The sequence below is a fragment of the Sarcophilus harrisii genome, chromosome 5, assembly GCF_902635505.1.
Source record: "Sarcophilus harrisii chromosome 5, mSarHar1.11, whole genome shotgun sequence".
NCBI lineage: Eukaryota > Metazoa > Chordata > Mammalia > Dasyuromorphia > Dasyuridae > Sarcophilus > Sarcophilus harrisii.
The window spans coordinates 33083818-33106164 of NC_045430.1; the positions used below are offsets into that span (position 1 = coordinate 33083818).

The 22347-nt window shown below is 36.9% G+C and overlaps 1 protein-coding gene across 1 annotated transcript in view; it reads right to left on the minus strand.

Annotated features, from left to right (window-relative positions):
- Positions 1–22347, minus strand: part of POC1B (POC1 centriolar protein B) — a 95082-nt gene that overhangs the window by 38841 nt on the left and 33894 nt on the right. Inside the window, exons 5-10 of the mRNA XM_031939890.1 lie at positions 21195–21302; positions 20949–21064; positions 19485–19618; positions 15350–15418; positions 14736–14888; positions 5030–5116 (exon numbers count right to left, since the gene is read on the minus strand). Coding sequence (XP_031795750.1) covers positions 5030–5116; positions 14736–14888; positions 15350–15418; positions 19485–19618; positions 20949–21064; positions 21195–21302 — 667 coding nt within the window. The remainder of the gene's footprint in view (positions 1–5029; positions 5117–14735; positions 14889–15349; positions 15419–19484; positions 19619–20948; positions 21065–21194; positions 21303–22347) is intronic.

The following is a 22347-nucleotide window of genomic DNA, read 5'->3' on the forward strand; positions in this document are numbered from 1 at the left end:
ATTTTGAAAGGTTAATCATATAATTTTAAAAATATCGATCATTAAAATTCAACGTGATCATGATATGTTGAGTTTTGGACTTTGTTGCAGACTACATATGAATGAAGTGCACTTGCAATTTTAAGATCATCTAAAGAACAAGTTTTTAATGCATACAGAACAGTTTTGGTATGAGCCCTGCAAAAACAAGTCAAGGTGGCAGAGCAAAAGGATTTTCTCTTTTGATTTAGAAATTATCACATACTTAATGAATAATGACAAAGTACTCTGTCTCGCTAAGGTTAGAATGAAAAATTAATTATCTAAATTTTAAAAATTAAATAAATTTATAAGAAATTGAAAGAATCATTCTTTTAAAAGTGTTTTAGTTATCCAGGGATGGATTATCACCCAAATGGGTGGGGCGCCTCTGGGCAGAGGCCAGATGATGGGCATCTTGGAGTGACCGCTGCATAGAGAATTGTGGCCAACCAGCTGGTATCTGAGCAGCTGGGTTGGCCTTGCCACACAGGACTCAGCAGCTGAGTTCTAGGACAACTTTGCAGGGTTCTTTTCTTTTTGATCTTGGCAACCCTGATTCAGAGGATCATAGATTTGGAGTTGGAAGGAAACCAAGGCTTTTTCCAGCCCAATGCATTCAACTGAGGAAACTGATATCCAAAAAGATTACTCGACCTGCCTGTGTTCTTCCTACACAGCTAGTAAGAGACAGGAGCAGCATTTGAACCTGTTTGCCTCAGTTTCCTCATCTGTAAAATGAACTGGAGGAAAAACCCAGCAAATTAGTCCAGTATCTTTGCCAAGAAAACTTCAAACAAAATCATAGAGTCAGACATGACTGAAAGACTGAAAAACAAATCAGATTCCTCCTAAGCTTTTTCTTTACACTAAACATTTCCAGGTTCTTATAGTCAAATTCTCACCAAACCGAAAATCCTTTATACTATGAGACAAGCGCTCTGTGAGATATGAGGAATTCAAAGATGAAAATGAGAATGTCCCTGCCCTCAAGGAGGTGACGTTCTACTGGAGATAGACAATATATTCTTATATTAGCACTTAAAAAAAATAGCAATGGGAGGAAGGGAAGGCAGCAGGCAGCTGGAAGGATGGGGGATGACTGTAGAATTCAGCTGTAAAGAAAAAAAAGGGGCTAAAAGAGAGAGAGAGAGAGATAAGGTACATTCCAGACATGGGGGATAGCTGGGGTCAGGGCAGAGGAGATGGATGGAGTGTTGTGTGTGAGAACAGCAAGAAGCGTGATGTGGCTTGGCAAGAGCCTAGAGTGTAGGAAGAAAGGAAATACACAAGGAGGCTTGACAGGCAGGATGAGGCTAGCCAGGCTAGAAAGGGCTTTCTATTCTGTCCCGGAGGCAAAAAGGGAGTTACAAAAAGGAAGAGGGCAGTGACATAGTCAGAGCTAAGGTTTAGGTAAATCACTTTAGTGGCTGACTTTATTCTTCTTCTCCCAGATCTAGAGAGATACCAAGCACTGTTATTTCCACTTTCTTTTCAAATAACATATGGGTATACTTAAGGAGAGAGAAAAATTGCAGTCAATTGGTGTTTAATCTAAGACCAGCCCGGAAATAACATCAAATCAGGTGATCAAAGAGGAAATTCAGGAAAACTGTTTCTTAACCATTGTAACAAAGAAGAGACAGACATGATCTTATCCCACAAAAAAGTCTAACCAATTAAGATCTGACAGTAAATCCTTTTTAAAATCCTACTCTGATGAGCTATATTTCTCAGGAAACCCTTTCCCCTACAAAAAGCCATATAAACATTGCCCTTTTTGACCTCCTACATTTCCCTGTATAATTAGGTTACAGTCACATGCAAACTTAACACTAAAAAATGCCAAAGCATAAATAACTTCCCTTTACAATAGGTGGTAGTGGTGGTGCTGGGGGGGAAGGGGAAGAGAGGAGAGAATGGCTTGTTAGAGGAAGGGAGAAAGGAAAACCTGCCCTTTAAAAAAAATAGAGATAAATTTAAAAGTACTGATTAACCGAGAGTAATGGATGGCCTACTAGTTTCAAGTAATTTCATTTAATTTTTCAAACCAATACTTAAAGAATTCATGCACATGCTGAAAGTTTAAAGTAAAGCAGCTTAGAAAACAAATACTGAAACTTTACAGGGACCTAAATTATTTTTAAATGAGGTTTCATACCTCCAGGGAGAGAGTAAATCGTAAAATAAACGAAATCAGCATTCTTTACTCGTTTCCTAAGGGCAAATAGCTATTTATAAGATTGCAGTACATAATTTACCCATATAAGTCTTAATTAAGAATGTATGATCTAGGCTCAACTCAAAACCAATTTATAGTTTTTCTGGACCTGATGTTGACCAAATAATTTGACCCAGTGGTGGGTGGGCCTTGTTTAGAACTTCCCAATTATTCTGCTCCCTGCATACACCAGGGATATTCAGCGTTTTTCACTGGGCAACACACATATTTGTAACTTTGCCCTGGGAAGCATAATTTAGGCCATCTGGATCTGTTCTATGAGGAGCAAGAAAAGAGCTAGATGGGAATCCCTATTTTGTTGCTTACTTTATATATAATATTAAGCAAGTCACTTAAACTCTCTGAAAATAGGGACCATGATCCTCAAGCTACCTGCCTCACAGTGTTGGTTGGAGGATACGAGGAGATGATGACTATAAAATATTTTGATGTCATAAAAGGCTCTATTAATAGAGGGCATGTTTTTTAATGACATCTTCTAGAGAGAAATCTTCTATTACTTAGCTTAAACTAAGTGATCATTTCAATACAGCAAGCATTTTTAAAGGGCCTACTAAGGCCTCCACTGCAAGCTCCCCTGGCTCCGGTGGGTGATTCCTTGTGGAGACTACAAGACCACCGTACCACTTCCTCCAATGCCTCTGATTCCTCCCCCTCCTCCCCTAAGTGCAGTCTTCTCTGGTTAGAATCTACACTTCTTGAAGCAGGGACTGTCTGATTTTCTTTTATATACATCCTTAGTGCTTAGCACATAGGGCTTGCACAAAGCCAGGTGATTAATCAATGCTTTCTGTCTCTGTCTCTCTCATACAAAAGGCACAGAGCATACAAAAGGCAGGCGAAGGAGCTTACACACTTCTGAGAGATTCAGCTACCTGACAACTACTAGAAAACCTCTATCTCTGTCCTATATGGATAATAAAGGACATCTGCCCCTTAGGCCGTTTGGTCCATCTGGGTTTTTTATGCTGCTATTACACTTGATTATTGAAAAGCCCCATCTCAAAGCAGCGCGTCTCAGCTTTTAGTTCAAGAACCTTTGGTTGTCTTTGTGCATTCTCTAGGCCAAGGGAATATTACATTTGTTTGTTTGTTTTTTATGTCTAAAGACCACTTTAATGGAGGGAAAGGGACTGATGTCCTACCTGCATCCATCTGCTACTAAAAAATGTTGTATGAGGGATAGAGGAGAGAAGCCTTCTTAGAATTAATAGTAGGGAGAAAATTGCTCTGAGATGCTAATAATATGTCTCTTCTTTTTTAAATATCACAAATTACTAATTCAATCATTCAATAAACACTGATTATGCACCTATTATGTACCAAGCACTGTGCTAAGTGCTGGGGATACAAAGAAAGGCAAAAGATAATCCCTATTCCCAAAGAGCTCACAGTGTAATTCTTGCTAGAAATGAAATTCTTATATGCACTGTCTCTAGCATGTTCTGCGTGTCTCTGGACAAGTTCCTATTTCCTTGTCTTTCAAATGTCCAAACTATCTCTGTCAAAGTGTTGTTGAAGGGGAAGTATTTAAGATAAATCATAATGCTCTTTATCAAACCTGAGAGGGCTCAGACCACATGGCCACCTTCAGTACCCTTGTTATCCCGAGATTCTAGACTAAGGGAATCATTTCTCTAGTTTAGGTGGTGCACAAAATAAAGGAGATGGAATGGAATATCCATCTGGGCAGTTGGCTGCTGTCAGGGACTTCTAATGGAGCCCTTTGAGTACTATGAGAACTTAGCTCCCTTGTGTCACCTCTTTATAAGCCCAATTTGAACTAATGGACCTGTTTCATCCTAAATTCCTTCCAGCTGACAACAGTCTTAACGAGTAGATAGATGGTGGCTGCAGGAAAGCAGAGAAGGGAATAAACATTTATTAAGTGCCTATTATGTGTGCCAGGGAACTGTTAGGCACTTTAAAAATACCATCCCATTTGATCCTGTGAGGTAGGTGCTAATATTGTCTCCATTTTACAGTAGAGGAAACTGAGACATAAGTTTAAGTGACTTGCCTAGGATCATGCATCTGATGTGTGTGGCCAGATTTATGCTTGGCTCCAGGCTTGGCATCCTGTCCATTGAGTCACCTACCTGTCACTGTTCATTTGGCAATGTCTATATTTGTGTTGCTGACATGAACTAATAACCTGGAACAATTAATATTTTTTTAAAAAGGCATTACCTTATAGGTATCTGATCAAAGCTGACACCCAGCAATCAGGGTCTGCTTTTCATTAGCAAAGACTTAGGAGCCTCAGTGGTCTAAAGTCGCAAGATTTACAAAACAAATAAATAAATCATCATTGAGGAGGAAGTGGAACATTGGGGTCTGGGTATTGGTATTCTGAGTTAAATATCAAGGGAGGGGAATGCAACTGGATTTGAGGCCTATCAGCATTCACAGACCCACAACCCTGAAAGGAAGATGGCCCAAGAATGAGGCTGGAAGCTTGGAGAGAAGGCGACTCACAAAGGGAGCCATCTGTTGGGTGGCAGCTGTTGGTCAGCCACCTCAGTAGTTCCTTAATAGATAATGATGAGACACAGGACTAGGGCTTCAAGGTTAACAGAGTTGGGCCTTTGGCAACATTTAGCTAATATGCCTCCCTCTTGTGGTCATTAAAAATAAGCTTTTCCAAGACAAAATCTCTCTTCTAAAATGTGAGTGGTCATGGACTATCTGTTACTCTCCTGCATAAAATAGAAACTCCTTTATTTCTTTTAAATCAGGGTTTTCATGTACATTCCATAGCAAACTTACCGTTGTATTTGGAGATTCAGATGAAAGAATATCTACAACCAGGGGGTCAGAGGTCTGTAAATTCATCACTTCAAGCTTGGGATTAATCTGTATGTAAAAAAAGCTTAATATTAGTGTTTTCTGGAAGAGCTATTACCTTTTAAAATGCATGACATTCAGACTTTCATCTCATAAAAAAAAATAAAATTTGTCAGAAGTTTTCAGATTTGGTTTTGAGTAGGCATTTATTTCTCCAAAAGAGAAAAAAGGGAAAAAAAGAAAAAAAAATTAAAACTGCAGTAGGACTTTAAAGTGTACACTGTTGATTTTCTGAGGAGTGAGGAGGGCACATGCATTAGATATGGAGCCACATTCCACATCCTTCGTGATTTTGGGCAAATCCTTTCCCTGGGCATGTTTCCTTATTCAAAGTCCCTCTGGCTGCACACCTGGGATCCTCTGATAACTTTCAGGGCAGAGGATTATGGGGAGGGGAGCCAGAGGGAGCTGAGCCTATTCAGCATCTCCCATTTTTTCCTGTTTGTTGACATCTCCTTTCCAGTTCTCTCATCTTCATCATTAAGTTCCTATTTTTTTTTGTGCTGGATGAAAGCCTGGATGACATTCAAAGTGGATAGGTCAAAGGAGAGGGGCTAAAAGCAGTTCAGTACCCCTAACATCTGGTTATATACCATAAAAATGATTTGGAAGAAAAGACTAAATTTCCAGATGGATGGCATTTTTATATTGATACTGCATGTGCATAACAGTGCCTGATCACCTTTAGGGGGATAATTCACGCCACCATATCATTAACCTCTAATAAAACTCTACGAAAAGATGAAAGGCAAGGTAGAAAAAGCATTTAGAGGTCACAAGGTCATAGAGCTACATAGAGTTGGATTGGACCTCAGAGGTCATCAATTTCAATCCTTCTCTCCTCATCACAGTGGTGGACTAGCCGTGTAGTGAACCAGGGCTGAAAATGGTAGGTGGTCTTTGTTCTCCACTGGAGTGCACAAAAAGTTAAGAGACAGAAGCCCTCCAGCAAACTGGGTGGCCCCAAAGGGAAAAATTTATGGGAGGGAGGATCTGGATCCTTCCATGGATAAGATTCTATGGATGGGCTACAGTCCTCACCTATCGATGAGTTCATAGATCCATTAAAATGTGTGTCATGTGCTTATTACAATCTTAGGAAATGCATGCTGAATTTAAAATAAGTTCATTTTAAAGACATTTTAGTTGCTAGGTAACTGTAACCATGATTCTATAAACAGTAAGAACATTTCTATAACTCCAGCCCCAAATGTAGTGGAGTTGGTGCATTTCTCCTCTCCCTGATACTCTTTTCCCACTGACAAATTTATTGCTAATCATCATAACCTGGTTCTGACCAGTCTAGATCTGGCGAATGATTGGATCTACAGATCTATGGGCAGGAAAGGAGTGGGACAACTACAACCGCAGTACAATTCTGCCGTCGAGGAAATACATACTTCGTGATTTCACCGAGGGGACTGTAAACCCAGGCTCATTCCTGCCAAGTAGCTTTGAATAAGCCCCAGAAGTAGCTTTGAATAAGCTTCCTAGAGGAAGAGAAAGAAGCTGAAATGAAAGGAGACCAGTCTTCCCCAAGTTCAGAGACCGGAGCAGATACTTGATTTTCTTTTATCTGCTGCCATCTAGTGTTCTCCAGGAATTGTTCCTCCATGGAGATAAGATTATATAAGGACAACTAGTCACCCGCACTTACAAAGATCTAACATTGGAGAGGTTGATTTGAAAAACATCCATACTCTAAATACAATGAATTAACTGACATTTCCTAGAGTTGTATATGTAAAAGCTATTACTGCACATGCTAACGCAATGTTCAATCTCTGCATTAGGGAAAAAAAAAAAAACAACCACCAATAATTTCATCTTCCTTTTCAAAAGACAGCAAACAAATTCCTGTAACTAAGTATAAAAGTAATAACACTAAGAAACTTGGTTAGTACCACTTAGGATGTTCTGAGCAGGACCCTAAGCTAGAAAGGGAAAAAATATCTTTATGATCAATGTCCAAAGAAATGGAAATGATTATTCAAATTCCTTACTTTAGAAAATAAACTGATCCCTCGCAGGGAATCAAACACCTATCAAGCAGCATCACAATTAGTTAGTTGTGGTGTTTCCCTCTTTGCTTTTTTAATTTCCTGGGAGAACAATCTAGACTTAATACATCTAGTCTGGCAACTGCCAATCCCCAAAGCACTGGGAAAAAATTTATGCACAGATTCTTCTTAGAGAATTAATGATTTTGAATCTTTCTCTTAAAGTCATCTCCTCCAGAACCAAACTTCTTAAACTGTGGATTGTGATCCCATATGGGATCTTGTAGCAGAAAGTGAGGGTCATGAAATTATGATTATCAGTAAATGTTTGATTTGTATATCTTTTATACACTTGCATATCCAGAGTCACATAGAAATCTCTTGGGTGAAACGGGGTCACAAGTAGAAAAAGTTTAAGAATCCCTGCTCTAGAACACACCAAATTTAAGAGTAGGCTTCACCTCTGGTTCTGAAGTCAAGAAAACCCAGATTCACACCCTACTCTGTGTCCAACACCAGGGAAGACAGAGTGGAAGTCAGTTCTTGACTGAATGTACAGGATCTTTAAAATTTCTTTTCCTCTGGGACTTCTTACCACTCAATGAAAGTTGTTTTCATTACAGGAAGCAGGGTGGCTTAGGCCAAATGCATTCAGCAAGATAGGCTCTGAACTGCGCCAAATTTTTACTTCTGTATTATCTGAGTTAGGCTCAGAACAAGGAAATGTTATCCACAGCTAGGGCCTGAACCTGAGCTTTTACACTTAATACATCCGCTCATGTTGTCTCCTTTCGCTGTTTACAAAGCAGTCCTGCTGCTGAGGCACTTCATTCTCCAATCAGGTGGTGATGGGGTTTGCCTGGGACTCGCTGTCCCTGAACCAAAGAAACATCAGTATTTAGTGAACTAGGGGGTGAGGAGGAAGGGGAGAGAAAGGGGCTTTTAAAGAGGCCAAATGATTTCTAACTAAAAGATTAAGATCATTACATAAATTCCAAATGAGTTTCAAAGAAAACACACAGTAAAATGTCAACCATCCTGCTGGAAAATAAGCTGCTAAGAGATTCCCGGATTACTGCCAGAAAGCTCATCAGATAAGCCAATAATATACAATTGCCTTTCTCCTGCATCCCTTGTTCTTATATTCATTCAATTCCATCATTAAGATCTGATTCAGAAAAACACCAAATCTCAAATTTCTCAAAAGTAAAAAACATAACTTGAAACTGTCCAAGTCTCCAGAATTTAATTTCTACTAAAACATGTTGCAAGCGTTTGTATAGGATTGTATGACCTGAAGCCTAGGCAGAAAGCACGAATGTGAAGTCATACTATGCTGCCTGCCTCCTTCTCTCCCTCCATTCCCTTGCAAAAATTAAAATAATAAACTACCAAAAGTTAAATTCAAACTAAACTTAAATGAACATGCTACCAAAAGTTAAATTCAAAGTAACCCTAAATGAACATGCTATCTACTTTGACTCTCACTAGGTCTTTTCAGAGTTTTTCCTTTTACTAGACTAGTGAAGGCCTGAGTTCAAATCCCACTTCAGACACTTAACTGTGTGCCCTTGAGCAAGTCATTAACATCAATCTCAGTTTCTACATCCATAAAATGGGGATAATAATGTATCTCCCAAGGATGTTGTGAGGATCAAATAGGATAATACATGTAAAGTGCTCTGCAAACATTAAAGATTTTCGTGAAGATGATGAATGTTATTAACACCAGCAGCAGCATCACCACCCTCAGCCTGCTTTCAGGGTCTGTTAGGACCTCGTATCAATGCACTTGGCACATCAGTCTGTATTCAGAGGAGCCCTTTGGGACTTTTCTCGTTTACTTAGATGCTCATCATGCAGAAATGGGGTACTCTTTTCCCCCCAACTTAACACCTTCATTTTATTTTAAGAAGAGCTTAAGAAAGAAAACCGACAGATGGAGACTCATGCCTTTTGCTTCAGCAGCTTTTTACATGCCAGTTGATGCCAAGTGCTGGTCCTTTAAGCTTTGCTGTCAAGTCGACTGATGCAGGCTCCAGCAGATTTTTACAGGTAGGTAAACTGAGGTATCGAGTAGCCGGTTTTCTCAGGACACCATTAAGAGTCCCTAGCCATAGCACTCTTAGTTCAGAATTGTTTGGAGAGCCCTTTCAGTGTGTGAGGGATAAAGAAGATGGAGGGCCTAGACCCCTCTATCTCTGGGAGCTTTTGAGTTTTCAATTTCTCAGTCAGGTTGTGTCACCCTGACCCATGATCTAACATGTTTGGGTCCTTTGCTAGGGACCCTTCTTGGTTTTTACCTGAATTAGCAGGACTACCATTTACCATTAGTCTTAGTAAAATCAGGTACTAAAATGTGGCTGGTTGGAAGGAACGAGGGATTACAAGTATAGGCAATAATAGATATTATCCAAAAAAGGAGATGGATGAGAGAAAAATGTAAAAGTCAGAAATTTTAATGGAATGATAAACTCTGAGAAAGCAACAAGATTAAAGATTGTTTTCTCTAAGAAGTATATATATGTATGTATATGTATACAAGAACTAGAATATCGGTCTATTTACCTATCTATAACTAGTTTTCCAAATGTACCTAATACAAGCCTTAAGCATATTTTAGTAATAAATTCTCAAAATTGTATCAAGGATTTTACTTATAAATCGTGTTGATAATTGTAAAGAAATTCTAAAAGATTGTTGGGAAAAATTCTATTGTGAGGAAAAACTTATCTATTAATATTAATAAACCTAGATTTTAAATCAATGTCTAGCCATATAAAATTTGGTTTAAACATTTTTAATAAATAAGGTTTTCCAAACAATATTGTAAAATATTTCTCTATACAAACACAGGTTTGATCAGGTCACTGCCCTGCTTAAGAATCTTCTGTGGCTTCCTTTTGGTCTCTCAGACAAAAATACAAACTGCTCAACGTGACTTCTGAAAACCTTCATAATCTGGCTCCAACTTCTTTTACGGGATTTATTTCACATAAATTTGTGATTTCTACACTGCAACCAATGTGGCTTATTTGCTGTTTGTTTCCAGACCATGTCCCACCTTCATGCCTTTGAGTGGGTTATCCCATGTTCCAACTGCACATTCCCTTCTTACCTTCAGCTCTTAGAAACCTTTATTTCCTTCAAGGCTTAGCTCAGATGCTATGTTCTCTAGTAAGTAATTTTCCTAGCTTCTCAGGGCTCTCTTCAAATTATATTATGGATCTAAGATTCTTTGAGGACGAAGTTTTTTGGTTTTGCCTTTGTGTTTCTAAAACCTCAAAGTTAAGTTTAGTACCTGACACATAGCAGATAGTTAATAAATGTTTACTAACTTATTGACTAAATGGAGCAGTAGATAATTCTTTGAAAAAGGAGTCGGAAAGTCCTAGGATCAAATCCAGTCTCAGACATTTATTAGCTGCATGATCCTCAGCAAGTCACAGAACCTTTCTTGATCTCAGTTTTCTCATCCATAAAATGGGGATAATAATTTATAAAAGCACTCTGAGGACTTTTGTGAGGATAAAATGAATTCATATTTTCAAAGCATTTTGTAAATGCCTGCTACTATCATGAGTTATTAACTTTTAAACATTAAAAATGATCTATTTATCATGTTAAATTTTAAAAATGCTGCTTAAGTGTTGAGTTGTATACTAAAAGGCTTAGAAATTGCATTTTAAACTCATACAAAGAACAAATTTAAAAGGCATTTAACCAAAAAGGCAACCAAGAGAAAACCTCCATGTGATTCTGCCAAACGCCTATATTATTACAATGTACTAAGGATGACCCTTAAGGAGTCACATGTCATGGGCATGCTATCCCTTTCACTTATCAAATGAAACTAGGAACAAAATCAGTGAAAGAGACAGCATGCTGCTGAGAATACGAAGCACACAGATGGATAAAAGGAATTGGAGGGGATAGACTAGATACTCTCTGCTCCTGCATCTTATTAGTTTGGTAAATTTAGAGGCTGATCCTTTTTTTGTGTGTGTGCTAACAGAGAGCTAAATAACAAAAATGACCTCTGGATGCATATTATTTAACTAATGCTAACTGGAGAAATTGTTTTCCTGCACTTTTGCAAAATTACAGAAACTTAGAAATGGAAAGGCTGACAGAGGATATGGAGGCCTCTTGGCAAATATGCTAGAACAGGACTCCCTCCATAACTCATCTGACCACCCTGCCTGTGATGGCAGCCCTCCACTGAAGGGGACTCCCTCCCTCCTGGGACAGCCCTTCTCCACTTTTGGACAGTTCTACTTATTAGGAAATAAGTTCTTAAATTTTCCTTTCTGATGGTTTCAGCTCTGCCTTCTGGGATCAAGCAGAAAGAAAGCCCTATCCCTCTTGGTACAATAGCCCTTTAAATACCTGAAGCTGGTTTCCTGTTCCTTCCAAGTCTCTCTTCTTCAGTTAAATTTCTCCCATTCCTTCAGCTCATCTCATGTGCCTTTTACTATCATGGCTACCCATTGCATTTTCTCCCGTTTTCAAATCTTTGCTAAAATGAGCCTAGAACTGGATACGCAACTTTAAATGTGATCTGACTAGGACAGAACATAGCAGGGACATGACCAAGTTGTTCTAAGATTGTATGAATCTTCTAATGCAATCCAGAATCACAATCATTTTTATTAGTTGCCATATATCACTGTTCTCTCATTCCACTAATATCCTTGGCTATAAAGCCTACTACTAAATTCCATCTTATTACCTATATAAACTAATACCTGTCAGACTTGGGATGTTTCCCAAATTCCTCATCTATTGCTCCCGTCTGTCTAAGTGGTCTCTAGCAAAGCTTCTTAAACTGTGAGTCGTGAGCCCATATGGAGTTTCATAACTGAATGTGGGGGTCATGAAAAATTTAGCAACAGTAAAAGGTTTCTGTATACTTTACATCCAGCAGTATCAAATGTTTCACCAAGATTTATTTCTTCATGAATAAACAAGTACATCCATCTCATTAATATGAAAATTTTCTTTTATCTTTAAAAAATGATAAAATTACATGTATACCAAAAAATTGTTTTAAAATAAATTTCCTATTGCACATATTTAACCTGTGTCTGATTACTTTCTTTTTTGAGGAGGAGAGAATTAAGAAAAGGAGGGAGAAAAATTTGGAACACAAAGTCTTACAAAAACAAAAGTTGGAAATTATCTTTACATACATCTGGAAAAGAAAATAAATTTCTTTATGATTTATTATTAGTAAATGTTTGATTTGTATAATTATTTTGTATATCTATATATCTTGGGGTCACATAAAAATTTCTCAGGCAAAAAGGGAATGTGAGTGGAAAACAGTTTTAAGAAGCCCTGGTCTATAGTATATTCTCTGTTAGTCTTCACTCAAATATGCACCTTTCTGCTTTGATACTCCAATTCCTAAATTTCCTCATATTGAATCAGAATCTCTAGTTTATGAATAATTTGCATATAAATATTTGAGATCAAGGGTTTTATTATACCCAATTCCTTTCTTGGATTTTTTTCCTCCTATAAATTTCCAAATGTTTCAACTAGTTTTCTTTCTAGATACTTTCTGTTGTATTTAACTTGGTGGATAAATGTTGGCAATTTTTCCCTTGACTTTTTAAAAAAATTTAAAGCCCCCCCCCTTTTTTTATTAGATTTGCAAAATTACAAAGGAATTCTTATCAGCCTTTATAAAGGTGTAATCCATATCTGGCTATGGGCCTATCATTCCTATATTTTAGATCAGGAGATCTAAATATGAACCTGTTTAAAAACATTTTTAATATACATACATGAATGTACATGTATATGCATATATATTTTTTATAACTATTTCAACACAATTGGATTCATGTGTACTTGTAAGTATTTTATTTTATGCATTTAAAAACATGATGCTGAGCAAGGCTTCATCAGACTACCAAGGGGTCCATGACAACAAGAAGCATGAGAATCTATTTTAGACCTTGATCCAGAAACCCAAACCCCACTCTCAGCTAACATCTTTCTTCATCAGCCATCACTTGCTAAAGCTGCCTCTCTCTTCTAAATCTCTTTCATTCAGTTTATAGCAGTGATGCTAATATTCTCTGTGTCCCAAAAGTCTTCAGTATTTTTGTCCAAGGATTTGGAATCTTTAGTGTTGAGAGATTCATCGACATGTGCTAGATCCATCCCCTGGGGAAAGCAGTGTGACCTCTTTTACTTTTATTAGGTTGGCAGAAAGTTGCCTTCCTTATCCTCAGAGTAAATCTCCACACCCAGTACCCTGTTGCTACCCTGTTGCTAACCTGGTGGCACCTATGTACCCAGTTCATCAGAATATAAGCAGCAGCTGCTGTTGCTTCAGAGCACCTGGCTTCCCAGGACGCAAGACCAGTCTTATATTTGCTCATCAATTCCACATGCTCAGTGACACCTTCCTCCCTTTTTTCTATGTATGACATACCACTTTCCAATCTCCTAACATAGGTCAGAATTTCCTTCTGTTTATTTATTCTTTTCTGTTGAAACTGAAGCTCTTCTATTTTGTTCCCCCAAGATATCTAATTCTGGATAATACTGATAATGCAGAAAATGGAAATGCATTCCTTAAGCCCCTCTGCTTTTTCTTCTAAGGGGAGGACAATCTGCATCTTAAGCATGTTTTTGTTCCTCTGTTTTCTGTCTGTATCCCAAGTGCCCAGCATGAGGGTTTACATAATATGGTAGATGCTTACTATATACTGAATGAATCTTCCTGCTCTCTATACTCACTGTAAAGGAGGTACTCAGTCCTTAACCTTTCTGGCTAATATCTCTCCTAGAGAATTGTTAAAGCAATCTGCTTGTAAGAACCATAAGGATTTTGTCATGGAACCCAAGTAAAGAAAGAGTTACAAAAGACTGCAGCCATCAACTGTATCAAATGCAGAGAGGTCAATGGAGATGAATTTTCAGAAAAGGAAAATGGATCTGGCAATGAGGAAGTTAAGGAGACCCTTTTGAAGAGTGGGCAAGGAGGGGGACAGAGAAGGGATGCAGTGGATGGAGCATGGAACTTAGAGTCAGGAGAGCCTGTGTTCACATCTGGCCTCAGACTTCACACTTAACTAGCTAAGTGATCCTGGGCAAATCACTTAACTTCAATTGCACTGTCCCTTCTTCCCCCCAAAAAGTGATCAAAGTAGAAAACAAATTATATAAAGCAGCAAAAAAGTCTAGATGACTCATCGTATGCAGTGGAAAGGAATAACATAAGATGACAGCCAACAGGGATAGTGTACTTCTTTGTAGCTCCTCAAGCCCATATTACAGCTGCACCAAGAGTCACTCTAAGGAAAATTACATATATGGATTCAGAAGCAAAGAAAGGAAAGAAATCTTAAAAACCCAAAGGTACCTAGGGAAAGGGAGAAAGTGAATATATGAGAGGCAGGAGATGTGCTGAATAACTCCGATGAATATGAGAGGCTGGGATTGAGGACGTCCATGAGGGATCTCATTACAATGGAGCGGGATGTTTGCTTCTTCCTCTGAGACAGGATGGAGGGGACAGATGAAAACATGGGGATGGACTGGGAGAAGAGAGAAGTTGGCAGACCTCAGGGCTGATGGCCTTAATCTTCTAGGAAGTGGCTAATACTCACCTCAATTGAATCAGGTTTTCTTTCATGGTGATGAGAAGTTCTTGGGTAAATATCAAGAAGATGAGGTGGGGCGTCAAAATGTAATCGTTTGATGTTTTTTTTCAGAAGATCTTTATAATTCATTTCATCAAAATTTGTCTTCCACAATAAAATCTATATAAAAATGAATAATATAGTTAATATTTTCAGGATAGAAATTTAAAATGTATCTGATCTTAAAAGGAATCTCAATGTCTAATTAGTCTTATAAGATTCTGGTACATCATGGTGACTTCCTAATAGACAACTGGACTCCAATTTGAACACTATGAAATACTATACAAATACAAGGCATATTTTGACTGAAACTGTAAAGTCATGATTTCTGTATTAAGTAGAGTCCAGCTTATACATCTGAACTTACGGTATTCCTCAAAGCACAGAGGGTGATTCTGCCATTACTGCTGATGCTCAGAATGCCACAGAATCACAGAACAGTGCAGCTGGGAAGCACCAATGAGGCCATAGACTTCACATACCCCCTCCCACTATCTTAGAGAACAAAACCTTAGCAAGGAGATGAGAGATCCCAGCTACTCAGCCAGGAAGTATGAGAATTGGGGGAGCTCACAAACCTGAGCATCAGCACCTCCAGATGTGAACTGTTGGCCACCTTTTGAAAAGGAAACAGCAAAGACGGGTCCCTATGGAATGACAGAACACAGGAAGGGGAAAATAAGATATGATCAGTGATGCTCTAGGATAAACAAGATTACAGAGAGTAACTACAGTCTATTTTTCATCTCACTTTATAGAAATCAGACTCTAAAGGCTCCTGATTGAGCATCAACTGTTGACACCAGACAAGATTAAAATAATACTGAACCAATTATAAATTATAACAAGAAAATAATATGAGAAAATATCATAATTTCTTTTATCTTTAAGCATATCTTTTTAGATTTCCGCTCTGGGAAATATTCATATCAGCAGCAGACATTTCAAGGAATGGGCTGGGATGCCAACATATGAACACAGGTCATTTCCTACTTCAAAATCTTCTCTTGGGTTTTTCTGTTTGCTTTTCCCATTTATAAAGTGAAAAAGTTAAAAGTACTTGAGACTTTATGGTCATCATTCTGATGCTCATTTCACACTGAAATACAAGTGGCATTTACCCTTTCAGAGACAGCTTGACCTAAAGGAGTATGTTTGCTTTCTGTTTTTCCAATTTGTTTCCTTTTAAGTTCACTTCTAAATCATATATGGACAATGTTAAAAAAAAAAAAAACAACAATCTCTATGCAGCAATAACCACCTTAAAAAAAAAAAACCTATGGCAATAGCTGTATTCAGAGAAGTTACAGATCCAGATGTGGAACTGAATCCTGGCAACAGATCACCTGCCTAGTCAGTTGCCCTCAGTCATTTTTTCTTCAATAATACAATGTTCTTTACTTCACTTTGATATAACTCTTTAGGCCCTGCAAATTAAAGATGTAGTTCTATTAGCAAGCATTCTTTTGGAGGGGGGAAATGGAAACCTGTGGTACAATCCTGTGGCTGGAAAGACTGAAACTGGTTAATCACTTTGAACTCAGGAATGCTGAACTGACTGGGGATGATAACAATCGAGTGGATTTCTACATCAAGTCCAGAACCAACATGGTCAACATCTGGGAGCAAAAGGCTACCAAGATGTCTAAGGAGGGATGAGCTCACTCAGGTCGGAAAACCACAGCAGATCAAACCTTCTGGACCTGTGTCCACAAATGGCTATTGCATTTACAACCTGTGGGGAAAGGGAAGCTTTCTCAGAGAGATGGAGAGACCAGTGCAAATAACTCTAGGAAGATAAAAAGGTTATAGCCTCAATCACAGAGTGGAAAGGACCTCAGCAACTATCTGGTCCAATTTAGTGACTAGAAAGATATACAAAGACACATATATTACCAAAGTCTGAAAAAAGTTTTCCTGGCAGTAGTGATTACTTCCCTATAGAATTAAGGAATTAACTGATTTTAAAGCAACTTTTGAGTCAAAATAAAAAGCAATGATGGCTCACCTCCAAAATAATATCTGTAAATAAAATATGAATAATAGTACTATCTAGCCTTGACAGTTTCAATAGACTTAAAATGGAAAATGCTGATCACATCCAAAAAGAGAACTATGGAGACTGAATGTGGATTAAAGCATAGTATTTTGACCTATTTGTTTGGTTTTTTTCTTTGTCATGGTTTTTTCCCTTTTGAGTCTGATTTTTCTTGTACAACATGACAAATATAGAAATATGTTTAAAAGGACTGAACATACTGAACCCATATCAGATTGCTTACTGTCTTAGGGAGGGGGAATAAGGGAAGAGGGAGAAAAATTTAGAACACAAAGTTTTACAAAAATGAATGATGAAAACCATCATTACATGTATTTAGAAAAATAAAATACTACTGGAAAAATACCATCTAGCCTTTAAAAGACTTTGGAAGATCCTATATTTGTCAAATAAAGTATTCCTCAATTCATAACAAAAACTCTTTTTTCTTGTGAAGATTTTTCAAATAGTATTTTATTTTTCCAAATACATGCATAGTTTTCAACATTTATCTTTGCAAAACCTTATGTTCCAAAAATTTTTCCCCTCCTTCCCTCTTCCCCCCCACCCGACAGCAAGCAATCTAATATAGGTTAAACTTGTGCAATTCTTCTAAGTATATTTCAATAAAATATCAAGACTAAACTCTTGAATTTTGAAAATTTCATGTACTATCTGTTTTTACAGCCAAGTTTCTAAAATTAAATTGAGTAACCTGTTCCACAAGAAATCAGAAATTTTTTTCTTTTATATAAGTAATGATCTTTTTAAGTGTAATGGTATTGGTAAAATTTAACAATAACAATAGTTCATGTTTATATATTTTAAAGTTTTCATAGCACTTCAAAATAACTTTATGAAGTGTGTGGTATAATCTTATTAGGCCCATTTTAAAGATAAGGAAACTGAGTCTTTGTGAGCTGCCCATGGTTTATCTGCTAGGAAGCATCAAAGTCAGCTTTGTCAGCATCCCTGGGGCAGCCACACAAAGCATCCCTTGGACTGTTCACACAGCTTAACCTCATTCGTTCCACCTCATGTGAGAAGATTCCTCAAAAGGTAGGTTGGGTAGAAGGTTTTGCTTTCACTTCCCATCCTGCCCTTGGCAGCTAGCACTGAAGCCATTCAGTGAGCCTCGAGGGAATACTCAGTGACACTGGAAGGGATGAAGCATATAGACCTGAACTCCTGCTGTCTCTCTGTATCTTCAACTTACTAATAAAGCCACATATTCAAAAAATTTCAACAACCATAGCTAAGAACAATTATTTAGAAGAAAAATTATGTTGAATGTGCCCTCCTATTCTATGTACTTCTTTCACAAACCTATTAAATTTCTTTTTATTTAGCTGTGGAAACATACGGAGTCTCTTTACTCTGAAGGAAAAAGCCTTGATTCTTATTTCTTGGTACCACTTTTGATTCAATAGAACAGGAATCTTTAGAAGGCCAAAGATGGTCAAATGAGGAATGAATGACTAAAGGTAAATGTACTCTAAGACCCAATAACATGCTAAATTAATCTTTTGCCTGTCCTATTTAATCTTATTTGAGGACACTCATTCTAAACTGATTTTGTTTGAGAATTACCAAAGACATCCAAGTAAATCTGCCTATCTTTGGACTGCTCTCTAAGCAGAAATGTTTACAATTAGATTAATCTAAGCTAATAACACTGTTTCTGGAAGGCTTTTGCCTAAAACACAGAACACATAATTTTCTTTCACACGTCTAACTAGGTCTGTTGGCTACTAATTATGTTATTGCCTTTCAATCACTTCTTTTTTATGGCTTCTACTTATCAGCTGGAGGCATATTATAGATTATATATGAGCTAGAATTTAAAAAAAAAGAAAACCTTAATCAGGCAGGTAGATGGCACAGTAGGTAGAGCACTGGCTTGGGGTCAGGGGAATATGAGTTCAAATCTCGCATCAGACACTTAACTTACTTGCTGTGTGACCCTGGGCAAGACAATGACCTCGCAAAACAAACAAACCAAAAATAATTTATAGTCTATTTCTGTTTTTTAAACATGGCACACCAGAAAGCATGCTGGGCTCAAAGTCAGGAGATCTGAGTTTGAATCTCAGACATTTAATGATTGCAAGCATGTCACTTGATTTCATGAAGCCAGAGTTCCTTTATTTATGAAATGGGAATAATACCACCTGTACTCCCTGACTCACCAGCTGCTGTAAGCAAAGTACAAAACAAGTCAGGAAAAGTACATGCCATCTGATAACAGAACAAGCTTTCTCCCTTTGTACATAGCACAATTCTCCTTTGAGATCTAATCTGTAAATGTATATTTTAGAAAAAGATAATCTCAAGTACATAATGAAAGCTCCAGAGAAAATTACATAAGTTATGCACTTAGGAAATTATTCAAGACTTTTCCTTGAAAAATAGAACATGTCTAACCTATTTATATAGTCCTGAATACAAAAAAGGGTTAATTGAGTAGCTAATGAATATGAAATACCAAGAATATCCAGTGATCACAGTATAAGGAGTTGTTCAACTGGAAATGATATTATACTAATCACATAAAAGCAACTTCTTTGATAACAGCAGCAAAAAACATGCTGCAATGAAACGGACGATAAGATATAATATCATCAGGATTTAAAGAAATGTATCTATTTAAAAATGTAAAATGTCACTGCCAGTACCGTGTGTCCTTGAAGCGTATATATGAGTCTTCCTTCTACTAGATCCAAGATCTTAAGGGTGCCATCAGATGAGGCAGTGATGAGATAATTACCCGAAGGATGGAATGACAAACAGTTGACTCCACCACTGTGAACTGATTTACATGAGGAAAAAAAGGGACATTCAGACATCATTATATTTTGACATATTTTAGATTGATTCTAGGATTTCAAAGCAGTAACTTTACCTCAAGTGTAAGGGGGTAAAAATTTCATTTTAAAAGAAGTTATTTTGTTGTAGGTTGACTCAACAAAATTAATTCTATTAAAAATTAAAATAAGTTGGTTATTAAAATAAGTAGGTTAAAATATCTTGACAACTGGCTTGAGTGAATGTTTTGACATCAAAGAAATGTGGTTCTGGCCAGTTTGACAAGAATATTTGGAAAATAGGAGTGTGTCATAGAATATTAATGTATTTCACTTTGTAATTATCAAGTTATTGGACACATATATCCAATCTCTGTCAAGTAATTATTACTAACTTGGAATACACACACACACAGATACAGAAACATATATCTTAGCTCAAAAATCTAAAAACTAATTTAATTAGTAAGAGGAGAAAAGAAAGGCATCAAATACAATTAAGTAGTTGATGAGAACTGTCCTGAAGAAATGGAAAAATACACTTGATGTAACATTAAAAAAAAAATCAATGGATTTCTGCCTTAAATTCGGGTTGGGGTTATTGTAGGAAATTATTTTCTATAAGGTTCTATATGTGGTTTAAGAACCAGACCCTGCAGCATTCCCAAAGAATGGGACTCATTCATCCAGCTAATAACTATTTATTAAGTGCTTATTATGAAGGGGAAAAGAAAGCCTTGTATTAGACAATTATGTACATCCCCAGGGTATAGCACAGTGCTTGGTACAGAATAAGTCTAAAGCCTTTCATTAATGCAGACATGGACCCTGGGTTTCTAAAGCTCACCTGTGGTAAATTTAAAACCTAGGATTTGGATTTCAGTGAAGGGAATTACCTTTCCTCTATTTTCTAGGACTCCTAGGTTTCCCACCACTGGCAGTTACCTCATCTTATCAGTAACAGATGGAGCCAAAGCAACAGAAATCTGTTCCTCACTCCTTAGAAACTTTTTTTAAAAAGTCTATTCATAATAGGAATAAAGATACATTATCTGTGCTGGCCAGCTAAAAAGTGAAAGAAAATAGTCAGTTCAATGTTCACTTAGTTACCTGAAAAAGAAAATCAACAGAAATGGCTCTCTGTTTACATCCCTGATAGACTGTAAAGAAAGTAATTGTCTAAAACCCAACGACTTTCTTAGACTAGTACAAAGGCTGGCTGGTACCAGTGTGGAGACTCACTAAAAGGACCAGGCTGTGCACAAAGAGGTTCAAAGGCTTATGGAAGATTCTAAAAAAGACTTGAATGGCTATGCTTTAGTATGCATTAGTCACCTTGGTAATTCTGAAGTAACTTGTTTACTCTTATATCCCAGAGTTTCACTGTATGATCAGAACCTGCTGAAGCTATGCACGTACCACTGGGGTTAAAAGACACAAAGTTCGCAAACCTATCAGGAAAAATGAATCAGATGTCAGGCACTGTCATTTTCATGAAGTAAAAGATTGCAATAATAGAAGAGCAAAGTCTTCTTTAATTAAAGCACAAGCATCCGCATGTCCCAGAATGGCTTGACTTACCCTTCAGAGTCTGTAAAGCTATTAATGCACAGTTTATTTGTTGTATCCCAGATTTTAACAGTCTTATCCTCACTACATGATACTATTAGTCTTCCATCAGCTGAAAATCTGGAAAGCACAAGAAGAAGGTGCTAGTAAGCAGGTAGTACTTATGAAAAAAAAAAAAAAAGAAATCATGCATCTCTAGAAAAATACCAAAGAAAATCCTTAGGAGAACATCCATGTGTTAAAATACAATACTTTCATCAACAAAAGGAAGAAGATACAGAGCAATACATTGGAAATGAAATGGAACAAAAAACGAAACAAACCCAAAGGCAACTAATAAAAATCCCGTGACTAATTACAAAAAAATAGAAAGTCTAAGAATAAAACATAAAATTTTAAAGCAACCTTTGAACTGATCAACAAAACTTAGGAGATAATTTTTTGAACAAATAAAAATAAATAAACCTTTAGCTAATTTGATTTTAAAAAGAAAGAAAAATCAAATTGCCAATATGAAAGATGAAAAAACTTCATAAGAAATGAAGAATAAATGAAAAAAAAAATAGAGGTAAAACAACAATGTCCACTGATACCACTTTTACTTCTTATGGTTATCAAAATGCTACCTATACTAAAAAACATAAATAAACTGAGGGAATGAGTGTAGTCCAAGAAAGAATGAAATAGTGATTTTTGCCGATGATAGAATGATCTATTCAAAGAATGCTGGAGGTTCCCACTAAAAATTAATTGAAATAGTTATGTCAACAAAGGGGAAGGATATATAATACACCCATATAGAATACACGCAGCCATATCATTTTTATATCTTAACAACAAAACCTAACAGGAAGAGTTTGAAAAAGAAATTCCAATTAAAATCACCATAGGACTTAAAAACAGGAGTCCACATACCAAAATATATATTATAAGAATATACTTACAAGAGAGAATTGTATAACTACACATACAAAATAGACTTTACAGAAATAAAGATTAAACCTAAATAACTGGGGAGATATTTCTTGTGATTGAGCCATATATATATAAAACAAAACAAAAGAGAGAATATTAAATAAATAAATTTCCTAGTCAGGGCCATGTCAATGAAATCACCAAAGGATTAGTTTACAGAACTAGAAAAAAAGTTATCCAAATTCAACCA